This window comes from Etheostoma spectabile, chromosome 6 (assembly GCF_008692095.1).
Source record: "Etheostoma spectabile isolate EspeVRDwgs_2016 chromosome 6, UIUC_Espe_1.0, whole genome shotgun sequence".
Classification (NCBI taxonomy): Eukaryota; Metazoa; Chordata; class Actinopteri; order Perciformes; family Percidae; genus Etheostoma; species Etheostoma spectabile.
Window position 1 is genome coordinate 11,833,501 of NC_045738.1, and position 13,470 is coordinate 11,846,970.

Consider the following 13,470-nt stretch of genomic DNA (forward strand, 5'->3'; position numbering starts at 1 on the left):
CACACACAGACACACACAGACACACACAGACACACACAGACACACACAGACACACACAGACACACACAGACACACACAGACACACACAGACACACACAGACACACACAGACACACACACACACACACACACACACATATATAGTGCAAGTCATTTTTATCAGTTACTAGTGCAGTGCCCGTTGAAAATGTGCCTGTGTCGTGGAAGTTTCTTGTACAGCGAGAGAGGTATTTGTTGGAAGTGAGACTTTGTTGAAACAAAATAAAGACAGGTTGCAAACTGAATCAAGATTTGGTTTTTGGTGAAGTTCGAATTGTTTTCTGCAGAGAACAATCAAATGACAAGAACGTTTTTCACAATGCACACATCAGCTACAGAGTGTAGTAACAGTAGTATTCCTGTCTTATAACCTGTCCCCCAGAGAAAAGAATACCTTGTTTGGAGAACAGTCTAATCTTAGTATAACAATTAATCTTCCCAGGCAGACAAGTTGGAGCTGTTGCGTCTTTCTGAATCTGTCCTTTGTGTTTCAAAGTTCTCTACTGGTCGTTCTGTCTTAGCTGGAAAAAAACAACTTGTGTCTTTATGGTCTTGACCTGGGACCTGCTATGATAAACATGGCTCTGGACAACTGTTTCTGTTAGACTTTGTGGCCTTGGAGGAAAAATGCAAAGACAAACAGTAGTCTTCTCCTTCAGGGAGGACACACAAAGAGATTCAAAAGTCATACACCTTGAAAGGCATTTCTGAATACTTATAGGAATAATCAACAATACATGCATATTTTAGAAGGATATATGAAATATTGCTTAAATGTAATTTTCCCATTACATTCCCCCTTTTGATTACAACCTAATCACAAAAAAATCACAAATAATGTATCAATGGGCTTGCCCCACAGTACCTTACGGACCTTGTCAGGCTGCATAGGCCCTCCAGAGACCTCCGTTCAGCCAGTCTGATGGTCCTAGAGGTTCCTAGATCCAAACTGAGATCCAGAGGTGATCGAGCCTTTTCAGTGGCTGCTCCAACTCTGTGGAACTCGTTGCCTCTAGCTGTGCGGACTGCTAGAAGCTTGTCCACTTTTATATCATTGCTGAAGACTTATTTATTTTAAATTGCGTTTGGCTCAGCGGAGCCGTCTTGATGAATGTTGTATTATATTTTCCTTGTATTTGTTATTTATTGTGTCTTCTATTGTATCTGTTTTATTTTACTGTGAAGTAAAAATGAAATGGTAGGCCTCGGCCTTGGAAATGTGCTATATAAATAAATATGACATTGACATTGACAAAAAAATAAAATTACTTTAGAAAAAGACATCTATTTGCATGTCTAAAAAATGTTTTTGCAAGGAATTTAAACCTCTTAGTTTAAGCTAACACTAAATCTAGACTAAAAGGAAGGGTAATAAGACTTAAATGAATCACACAAATTTGGAATTACACAAATTCAGAGCCTGAGTTGTAACTGTCCTCATTGTAAGAGGGCAAATGAAACAATTCCGGAGCATCATCATTTTGTTGCAGGGCTTCGTACTGAACTTTCTCCAAAGTGAACAAAGAGGAAATCATTCTTTTCATTAGTGGGAACAGACGCTTACTTGGCCTGGGGTATTGCTGCTTGTAGAATTCATCAAAACCAAATTGTACCCCAAAATGACTTACAGAAGGACCCCAAAACACTTAATATGCAACTTGACTCAGAGATGGAAAAAGTACTCACTTCCCGTACTTGAGTAGAAGTACAGATACTTACAATAAAAGGAAATGATGTGTGCAGCAAGATCTTAAAAACTACAAACATACACAAACCACACCAAATGCCAACAACATTATAAACACAACTCAAGACACACATCAGCACATCATTGGAGACACTCCTTCCTGCAAAACCAATCACAGTTGACAATCGGACAGTACACAGGTCAGTATGTCATAATGAATAATGACGGGAATAAATTCATAAATAAACATGCACTAGATAAAATTTCATAAGATGTCCCTCCAGTGAATTCAGGTTCCTAATAGCCACAGGAATAAAAGAATTCCTGGCACGTCTAGTTCATAACATAGGTAGCCTAAAACGGCGACCTGAAGGGAGCAGATTAAACTCCCCAAAGAGTGGGTGATCATGGAAATAACAAATGATCAAGTAAAAGTAACAAAGTACAGACTTGGAAATGTACTTAGTGTAAAAGTACCCTTGCGAAAGACCAAAAGCTATCTGGACCACACAAATGTTATTAGAGTTCAAGCCGAGACACTTCAGTGGACATGGGGAAAAAAGGCTCTTTATATGCCATTGCCTAAATTTTAAATGTATGTCTGCCAATAGGCCCAAAACATCACAAATATGATTATTGTCACAGAAACTGGGACTGCAGGTTAATACAATTCTGACTGAGTAGCAAGATAAGAATTCAGTTGTGATTCTGTGATTCACAGATCCAGTTTCTCTTTTTTAGTCTGTCCCTTAACATTTTAATGAATCTATATGTATGTACCAGTATGTGTGTGCTCAAATATGGCTTCTGGAAAGAAAATAAAGTATAAGATATTAATTACTAAACAGACATTAAGAAGTTCACCATACTTTTCGAGTAACGCAGCACATTCACCAGGATTCATTCTCAATGCCTTCTATCTCAAACATCTCTCTCAGATAAGGCCGAGGATGATTGGGAATGTCTTGCTGCTTGTCTGACAACTCTCTGGGATCTCCGTTTTCTCATTTTCAATCAAGTCGCCGTCCATACGAAAGTCGTCTTGTAGTGGCGCGTCAAGTGCAACGTACAGTACTATATATTCCAATCCAATTAGATTGAATTTGATATTGGAACAATAATAACCGTAACGCCAGTGAAACTATTTGAAACTTGTTAGTGAGGAGAGCGTTCAACAATTACCATTATATCAAATCAACAGCCAGGTGCAACCTAGCTAACCTAACTGGTGAAGAACACAAACAACAAAGTTACCAGCTAACTTAACTAGTTGGCTTACTTTAAAAATTTGCAAGAACTACAGACCAATACAGCAACAGGCTTAAATGAACTGACAATACAAGTTATGCAACTTACAGTTCTCAAGGACGAACACAAACAACCTCAACTGATTATCCTCTGGACAGCTAGTGGGCACATTTGTGGAATACCTGCAGAACAGGGACATGGAAGTAGTTCTTTTGTAGATTATGGTGAACTGGTGTGTGTTGTAGCAGTGTTTTGCCATTGAGAACAAGCTAGTATGCTAGTGCTAGCAGGCTACAGTTAGCACCTCGTCTCAGCTAGTGACGTAGAAAGCCGTGCAGATTTTGAACAGCTCACCCAGAGACTGAAGGCAGAGGACATTCAGAAACCCGTATCTAACTCAAAACGGCATGGATAGTTTATGCGTGTGGAAGCACCAGAGACACAAAATAACACCCCAAATAATATAGGCACATTAATGTCTGTCTATTTATCACAAGTAATATTGCGACAACAATATTACTTGTGATGAATAAACAGACATTAAAGTGCCCATATAAAAAAATCACTTTTTCTGGGATTTGGGGATTTTTTTTTTTTTTTTTTTGTGTCTCTGGTGCTTCCACACGCATACAAACTTGGAAAAAAAACAACGTTACCAAATATCACATATCTTATCCCATTGTGAATTCCTCTACCTTGGTCAGTTTCCCTTTACTCTCAAACTCATGCATAATATTCACACACATAGTCTTGGGGCAAGAGTAAGGTCATGGTTCAGATTTGGAAGCAGCAGGTTTTGGCAATTGAAGCTGAAGTGTTCCATTTCCAGTATGACATTTTTGAAGGATTCTTAAACTTCCCTGCTGAGTCTTTTTTATAAAGATGATGCACTTAATTGAATTGGCAAATGCTTATTTTTGCAAATGATATTTGCTTGAGTCCTAGGGCATGTTTGTTATAAACAGGCAACTAAATGGGAATATGCATCAGTATATACAGACAGATAGACAGACAGACACACACACATACACACACACACACACAGTCACACCTCCCTGTGTAGATTTCTCCTCCAGCTGTTCATTTCTCCTTGGCACTTTGAAGCCTGTTCATGTCTCCCTGTGTCCCTCCCTCCAAAGCCCTATTTCTCATTCTCTCCCCTTCTGTTACATTTCATGCATTTCTGTCTCCTTTCCTGATTTCGTCCTGTGTCTGATTTACTTTCTCTTTCCACACTGTGTTCAGAGTCAGTTATCATATATTTCATCATGTCACTGGGTACAAAGTGAGATGTAGCACTGCTTTCTTCGTGCACCTTTTTTCCTCCTCTGGTCCTGTTGCATCACAGAGGTTGGTTTTTTACGTGCTGTCTCCTGCATGCAACCTTGCTGTAACACAAAACCCTTTTACAGCTGTGTTTCTATGTTACATTCCCATGCTGGTTGAACATCTCTGGTGATTTTTGTGTACAGATTTTACACGATAGCCTTGGTCTTTGATATGTGCTTCATTATCAAACCAACTGACTAGTAAATTAATGGATTATAATAGGCTGTCATTGGAGAAGTCCATAATGAGCAGTGGCTACTTCTAAATGTAGCTTTCTTATGTGATATCGATTGGACCCTCATAGAGAGAGCCCAGTGGAAAGGTCAATGCGAAGCTGAGACACATCTCAAGTCCTCATTTCCTAGTTTTATTCTTGGATTGTCAAACTGTCTCGCCTGTCAAAGCTAAGCTGCATTCCCACTCTGCTCCCTGCATACCAAAGTATCCACATCAAAAATGTGTGTGCGCATGTGCAGTGTATGCACGTTTGTTAAGGTCAGAGGAACCAGCCTTGCAACACTGTCAGGTAGCAGCAGCATCAGCCGACAGCAGGTTCAAGTTTTCGCTGTTCCAGACCCCAGCTGATAAAGCCTGTTAGTACATCCAGCAGCAGTTTGGATATGACACGCAGCCACAGCAGTGTCACTGTTTTGGTTTGGACACAATAATGGCAACATATCACAGAAAACTAGAGTAGCATATAGAAAGTGTCAGCTTTAATACACATTTGACAATCTCTGCTTATGAGTTTTCAAAGCTGCACAGAGGAGCTAACACAGTTCAAAAGAGATGAACAGTCACCACCCAAATAACAGGTGCATTACTCACAATAACTGCAATATTACAGTATTTAGTGTGATAAAGGGAACAATATTGAAGTTTTAGTGAGGGGGAACAGTGGACACTGTTGCTCTTCAGGTTAGTAATGAAACATTTGTATATTTACTTTTTAACATTTACATATATTTTAAATTAAAAATAATTTTGACGGTAAATACCTGACTTTCAGTTTTAATTGTAGAGTGAAAATATCCATTTTAGTTGGACAACATAGGAAATGTTGCCCTGTCAGTGTCCTGCTGCACTGTTCAAAAGTCCATGTACATAAAGGGCTCTGACTCTCACGCCGGAGGTGGACAAAATGGAAGTAAACACTCTCAAACACAACTTTAATCTCGGCTATTGCTTCATTTCAAGTCAATTTGCTGGAGTACAGAGCCAAAATGACAGAAAAATTTGTCACTGTCCCAATACTTACAAGCTGCACTGTACACAACTACAACCCCAGTCATAATCGCAGAGTTGGAATTGGCTTTTCTGTGCCAATGTCTCAAAAAAACAACAACTGCTATTGCCCATTGGGAGCCTCACAAAGCTGCTATTTGGCAGAGCTTTCAGTAGCTTTCATTAAGAGATCACTTACATTCAAGGCCAGCACACAAACACGCAGACACTGCCGCACAGAGAATAAAGCTTAGATAATGAAACAATGGAAAAAGTAACTTCATCTGATGGATCATCCTTTTTAAATTTATTTTTTCAACTGTAGCTAAGTTTCCATCCACTTGTCAATCGAATTATCTGAAGTTCGGTAGAAAAACACATGCGAATAAAGCTGGTGAAAGTGTGTTTCCATCAAATGGCTTCAAAGCAAATAAAAACCTGTGCGTAATGTTGTCTACCAACAAATGATCAATATTGCACAAGTTGTAGTGATTATTTGCCAGCTGATAGCGACATATCAAGCTTTAATATGAAAACAAAATGCTATCAACACATTGCTATGATGATACAGTTGCATCTTGCCTCTTATTTTTCCTGTGGCACCGCTGTGAGACAACTCCTTTTTGAGACATGTATCGCTGTTTGAGTGCCTTCCATTTACTCCAGAGGACTTCCCACGGCTTAGTGTAACCTTTGTTTGCCATTTCCTTCGCGAGTTCCTGATAAGGAGACAAAAGACTTTTTGAATTTAATTTGTTAGTCCACTTACACCTGTCTTTGTTGACACCCGTCATGGATGCAAACAGAGCGGAAACACTGGGCTGAAATAAACTAAAACTTCTTCTTTGTTTTGTGGCGGGTTGCAAATATAAAATGACCTAAAACTTAATCGCAATTCATTATTTATTCCGAAAAATAACATTTCCATTAGTATTTTCCATCGCATAAGCCGTATATCAATCAAGATAAAATCCGATGAGACTAAGCATATTTCCTCTGAGTCAATATTCATGAAATTCTATCGAATTTTACTGTTTCCATTAAGCATTTTTCATTCAATATCACTTAATTTGGATAAAAATGTGTGAATGGAAACATAGCTACTCAGGTTCTTGTATGGGCAAAAATTCAAGGAGACCTTCAACACACAGTGTCTTCTTGTTACTGCTGAATGTAGTATTGAATATGTAATAACGTAGACCGCCAGACACCGCCTACCAACATCCTGGGTCTGTCTGAGGTTTATTCCTAAAAGGGAGTTTTTCCTTGCCAATGTCGCACGCACTTATTGCTTGCTCCTGGGGCAATTACTAGAATTTTTGGGGCTTTGTAAATTATAGTGTGGTCTCTATCTGTAAAGTGTCTCGAGATAACTTTTGTTATAATTTGATACTATAAATAAGATTGAATTGAAATTGAATTGAACATGCATTTATTATGAGCGAGGAAAAGAAAATGAGCCCTCCGTATGCAAAACTGAACAGTTTCAAGGAAGGTCATAAGGGGTGTACAACCTGGTCTTTGTAAACACACTTTGTAAACATCCCTGTACCTATTTTATTTTTAATGGACATTTATTCATGGAGTATCCAGCTCAATCACAACATCACAAGTGCCCCCCTCGGGTCCAAAACTCAGCACGTCAAGTTTGAAAGATGGGATAGGAATTATTCTAATTCTCCTGTAAGAAAAAGATTATGTTTGAGGAAGAAAAAACCAGAGATGGAAAGAGAGAGACAGCAGACAGAGACCGGTAGTGGCACTCCATACTGCCTGTATCAAAGCCATTATTCTTCAGGAGTAGAGCGGGTGGGCACAACAATAACAACAAGAGAATAATGGATATTGAGAAATTCACACAGACGTGGAAGAATAATGAAAGGTCAGAATGCTTATTGAGACAGCAGCAAAGCACTAGAAAGGCCAAAGCAAAAACACACACACACACACACACAAAATGTGTGTCTGGGATGCAATCTTCTAGAACACAGAAAATGGCTAAGCTTCATTCTAGCCCACCTGACAGTGCATAGCCAGTAGCTTGATGAAATGGCTGAAAGTCAGTGAGCTCTGAAGGCCATTAGATATTTCAGGTGATGGCCCTGCACTCCCTGTCCCCCTGACGTTGTGCTTTTCTTCACTATAGCGGTGATCAGACTGAGGACATGAATGCCGTTAGGCGTCCGTCAGCGAGTCAGGCGGACACAGGCTGATAAGCGTATGTTCATTTTATAAGCTGGCTCAAATAGGCTGCAGAGAAAATTAGGATTTTTGAGCATTTTTTTCTTCTTCTTTTGCTCTCTCTCTCTCACTCACATCTTCTGGCTCATTCAGTCTTTTTCACATTTTTTCTTTTTCTCTATTCACAACCACAGTGTTTCTCACAAGGTCAGGTGTGGAGTCTTTCCTGCCTCTCACCGCTCCACACCTCCCGTCTCACCTCCCCTCATCAGCCTCTCCTCGCTCTGTTTCTCTCCCCCTGTACTAACCCCCAACCTCTCCATTTTTAGTTTCTCTCTGTCTTTTTTTCACCTACTTTCTCTCTCACTCCTCTTATTTCTCTCTTCTAAAATCTCTCTTTTGTCCCTCAGCTGTCTTCTATTAACCTTGTTTATAGCTCACACCGTCTCCCCTTCGAGAATCTCCTCCTCTCTTATTATCACTTTCTCTTTGCACTCCCTCTTTTATTCTCTATTTCTGGCACCGCGTTCTCTTCACACACTTTCATCCCCACTTTCCTTACACCCCCCCACTCTCATTCTCACATCACTTTGGCATTCCCAGGCTGTCTCTGGTCTTCTCCTTCCTTCAGATTCATTTTCCTCTTCAAAGACGCATGGTGGAATCAGAGAGGACTGTGTAATATGGCAAGGCTGTCAAGGCGTACGTGCGTGTGTTTGTGCGTGTGACATAATGATTGGTGACAAGACTTAGGATGATTGGTGACATCTGACTACTTGAGGATGCTAAATAGTGCCGTTTGCACGTGCATGCATTGTTTGTTTGTGTGCATTTGTTAGCGTTCTTTGTATGGCACCTGCAGGCAGCGGAGCTACTGTTAAGTAGAGCAGCGGTGACACACGGCGTCTGTTATCATTCTCCTCCCTTTCAACCTTCTCTTTCTCTCCCTCTGTCTCTCTACCTCTGTTGCTTCTCCATTCTTCTCAGTCTTACCCTTGAACCGTCTTTTATTCTCTAATTCCCTTAGTTCCTGTCTCCCTCTGCCTCCTGTCTCTCTCTTCTGTTTAATATGACCACTGCTCTCTAAATATTTATACTGACAATTACTGTTTCAAATGCCGCCCTGCCTCAGCATTTCCTAAAGCCTGTTGTGTTCATATACACGCAGACACTTGCACACCTTGACTTTTTTTTCTGTGTCTGCTGTTTTAATGACACCAAATCTCAGACTTTAGGGCTGGGATTCAGGGACTATCATGGAAGACGAGGACTGCAAGTCTTTGTATGTCTTGTATGTAACATTTATTTCTCTGGGGCTATAAAGAGCCTCATAAGGCCAGCCTGTCTCTCATCTGAGCTCTGGCAGGAGCTGACCTCCTCTTATTGCCTCAGAATGACAGACAACAGGCCCAGCTCGGATCTGCCCCCACATTATGGGGACACAACAGCTGTGCATGTGTTTGTATGTGAATTTGCACATGTGCACACAAGTGAAACCTGAGGCAGAGTAACTTTATCTTCAGTGCCACATTATGTATTGACTTCTGACCATCAAGACTAGTAATCAAGAGTTTCAATTACCCTTCTTCCCCTTTGCTTTTGCTTTGCTACATCCTTTGGTTACCAGAGTACAGATAACTGTCAATCTACCTATTCTGACTCACTACAGAGGTTTTTAGCTTCATCATTACTCAAATTCTCTAGACATTTGATCAGGGGCCAAGATATTGACAATAAAGCCGACATGAGACGTATAATTGTGTTTGTGCGTGTACATGTTTTTGTGTGTCTACTTGCACGGAAATGCTTGTGCATGTGTCCATGACCAAAAAAAAAAATGGCAAGCTGTTTCAGCCCAAAAGGCTCTCTGTAGCTCCCACAGGCTGCTTAGTGGTTGTCCAGAGGTTCCTCAGTGGCTTCAAGAGGGTTGTTTTGTGGTTGTAAATTGGGCTGGTCCTGGGAGAGCTGGTGTTATTCTAGGAAAGGCTTGTTTTCCTCCACTTTCCCACTCAGACTTTCGCTCCTTCCTCAATTGTGTTGATATCTCAGATCTCCCAAGAGTAGAGAAGGTGTAGTGTTTATTGCTGATCAAAAGTAAAAGACAGCACTGGCCTTTCCTCTTATCTACTAGCCTATGGGTTTCGTGTGTTTGTGTGTTCGTGTGTGTGTGTGTGTGTGTGTGTGTGTGTGTTGTGTGTGTGTGTGTGTGTTCGTGTGTGTTCGTGTGTGTGTGTGTGTGTGTGTGTGTGTGTGTGTGTGTTCGTGTTCCATCAGCCCTGTAGATCATATTAGTTTCAACACGACAGTTTTGGCTCAGCACAACTGGTGGAACTAGTTCCGCAAGTAATTGTTTGTCTTTAGGGGAAATTGTTTTTCCACTGGTGCTGTTGTATGTGTGTAGCTTGCTGCTAAATGCATTGTAAGCACACACGTATCCGCATATGTAGCCCTGGCTGCAGACATTTGAAGTTGTGTATCCGCAGGTAATCCACTCTTACTTAAAACAGGTGCCATCTTGCTGACATACACTAATGCGCACTTACTCATACAAGTAATTACATTTTTACAGAGACCTGGATTACACACACGCACACGCAGACAGAATTTTTAAAGCTGCCTTGCTCTTTCTATTTCTCACCCACCCACCGACACAACTAAGAAAAGCATATTTATTTTGACTCTTTGCTGTAACACAGGAATGTGTCGGCACAGCAAATAGCAGGCTAAAGGAAAACATAAACCATCCATATGATTTATGACTTATGTACAAAAGAGAACTGGCTTTCTTCTTCTTTTTCCCCACACATCCCCTTTTTTATTTTTGGCCAGTGCGTCTACACACATACGCACAGTCATGGAGAGATTCCAGACTCTTGGCCTACCTGCCTGGGTTCACTAATGCTGTCCTCTGTTGTACCAGACACTGCCACACTGTCCTCATTTATCACCAGGAGACTAACACAATTTTCCTCTGCTCCCTTTCCATGTTTCCTAGATTGGGAAGGAAGAATACTGCAGGCATTAATGTCTCTCTCTCTCTCTCTCTCTCTCTCTCTCTCTCTCTGTCTCTGTCTCTGTCTCTGTCTCTGTCTCTCTGTCTTTCTGTGCTTCTCCTAGGAGTGTCAGGTCAGCGGGTGAAGGTGGAGCCAGAGGTGTTGTCGTATCCCGGCCAAACAGTTAACCTGCGCTGTGCCTTCACTGATGCTACTGGGATACAGCTCACAATGGTCAGACACACTCTCACAATACAAGTTTTTCTTTTTTTTCAGTTAGGATTTGATTACTTCTTTATACACCACTCTAAACTGGGTTTGTGGTATGAAATTCTAATAAAAAAGGTCTGCTTCATCCCCAAATTGCAGTTCATTGTGCTGACTTGACACAGCACAATTTGTTGAAATTGTTTTCACAATGAAAGCAAACACATGGGCAATTAAACGAATGAACAATGTAGTATTTTACTAAGCAAATAAACAATGTAGTATTTTACTAAACCTATGCCCATTTCCCTGTAAATTAAAGTATTTGTTAATTATCTGTCAACCTGATTCTGCAGGTGTGTGAAACTCTGACAGAAAGTCCAACAGATGGACAAGAGAAATTTATTGCAGTCAAAATAAACATAAAATGATAATACAGGTCCATTTGCCTTGTTTACCTAGACCATTAAACATTAATCTAGCAAATCATAGCCCACAGAAATAATCCTAAGGCTAGTAATAGGTTTTTATCACATTTAGGCTTAATGTTATAATACTCCAAACAAACTAATACTAAGCTTCATTTTGCTTCAGGGGATTGAATATGGTAATGTGAACACTTCTTAGTTGCATTTCAATGAAGTGGGAAGTACACAACTGTTGTCGTTTATGCCGAGGGAGAGAGAGAGCACGAGAGAGAGAGAGAGAGAGAGAGAGAGAGAGAGAGATGCTCCGGAAAAAGTCACATCCATATTCATACTGGCACCACGTATTTGATTATGATGCTGTAAATGCTGGCCTGTGGAGTTTACTGTGGATGTCTTAAAATGCTCTCCGGTGTCATGATAAATGAGGCCTGTTGTTTTTCCTCAATCGCTGTACGCATCCTAACCACTGACCCCGGGCCTCCTCCACCACAGGTCACGTGGATCTATGAGCCGAAGGACGGAACCAGGATCAACATTGCTGTTTTTCATCCCAACTTTGATCCCAACTACCCCGAATCACCCGTGAACGGCCGAGTCAGCTTCACATCCAGTCCTCCAAACCTGGCCAGTCCCTCCATCGAGATAAGGGATGTCAGGATGACCGATGAGGGAAAGTACATCTGCGAGTATGCTACCTACCCTAGAGGCAACGAGCAAGGCATCACGTACCTCGTCATGCTGGGTAGGTCACTAACATAACCTACTTAATGTGTATATACAGATAGGTGACACATTATTGGACACACAGAGATCTGATTTTTCCATTCTGGTCCTTAATGTAAAGATAGCAAAGATGTCTAGGTAACTAGGCAACAAAGCCCTTATCATCAGTAAAATCCCTCCACGTCAAACATCTAAAACTTGAAATATTGAAAATGACTTGTTGAATCAAGTTGCATTGAAGCTGTTACGTGATGGGTTTTTCCTTAAATCTGTCACTCATCTGTCTTACAAGTGTGTGCATATTTACCATGCTTACTTATAAATGCAAAGTACTCTCCGCCTACCTCTCTCTATCTCTCTCCCTCCCTCAAAGGTAGAATGCAGGTTAAAAGCATGTCCAGCTTGGCTTAATTGCTATTATAAGTGGTATTGTCAGATCAGTTATGTTCTTGTTAATGCAATTCAACCATTGGTTTAACCTTGGCCTGGCACCAGTGCCTTTTCTCCGCTCTCTCTCTCTCTCCAACGCATCGTGCCTCCCTGCTTCCCCTAAGGCACTATATTGATCTGGCTGCTTGTCATGCCTGCTGTCAGCGCCTGTCCTGCCTGCTCTCCTTTGATCCCACACTGCTATCATAGAGGGAAATTGAGGTGGGATAAGGAGGGAGGTAGTAGAGTGGTTGGGGGATGACAGAGATCATGTAGTAATTTAGAATTAGTGAATGGCAATCCATTGGACCAGTAAGGGAAATATATCAATGGCAGTTGATAGAGAGAGATGAGATTAAAGAAATGGAGGGAGAGGATAAGATATAGGGTTTGGGTGTTTGCATTGGTGCTCAAAAGTGTTTATCAATGTAGGCCCTGGAGAGAAAATAGAGGGCGAGAGGGAGAGTGGGTGAACAGAGCATGTTTGGAGATTGAGGTTTTGGATTTGCTTTTGCCAGGCTGGTGTCTCAAATTGTTTATCAATAATGGTGCACATTATCTTTTCCCTCAGCTGTCTTATTTCCATTTTATCTATTTCTACATCCTTTAATCTTCTCTCTGCCACTCTGTGTCTTTTCCTCTCTCCACCTTCCACCCTTGCATCAATCCATCCGTCCATCCATCAGCTAAGCCTCATAACTCGGCCTCCATCGTAACAGTGGAAGCAGGCTCTAAGCCGGTCGTTGTGGCACGCTGTGAGTCTGTGGATGGCCGCCCCGCTGCCCAGATTTCCTGGGTGACTACAGCCAATGGCAATGCAACAACAGTGTCTAAGCCGGGTGCCAACAACACCGTGACCGTGACCAGCGAGTACCAAATGGTTCCCACAGCTGCAGACAACGGGAAAGACCTTAGCTGCGTGGTGGCACACAGGACCCAGGTCAAACCAGATAGCTTCCCATTGAAGCTAGCAGTACAATGTA

General features: G+C 41.3%; 1 protein-coding gene across 3 annotated transcripts in view; it reads left to right on the forward strand.

Annotated features, from left to right (window-relative positions):
* Positions 1 to 13,470, forward strand: part of LOC116691244 (nectin-2) — an 85,542-nt gene that overhangs the window by 24,017 nt on the left and 48,055 nt on the right. For all 3 annotated transcript variants that reach the window (XM_032518718.1, XM_032518719.1, XM_032518720.1), the window contains exons 2-4: positions 10,825 to 10,934; positions 11,828 to 12,077; positions 13,174 to 13,467. In XM_032518718.1, the coding sequence (XP_032374609.1) occupies positions 10,825 to 10,934; positions 11,828 to 12,077; positions 13,174 to 13,467 (654 nt within the window). The remainder of the gene's footprint in view (positions 1 to 10,824; positions 10,935 to 11,827; positions 12,078 to 13,173; positions 13,468 to 13,470) is intronic.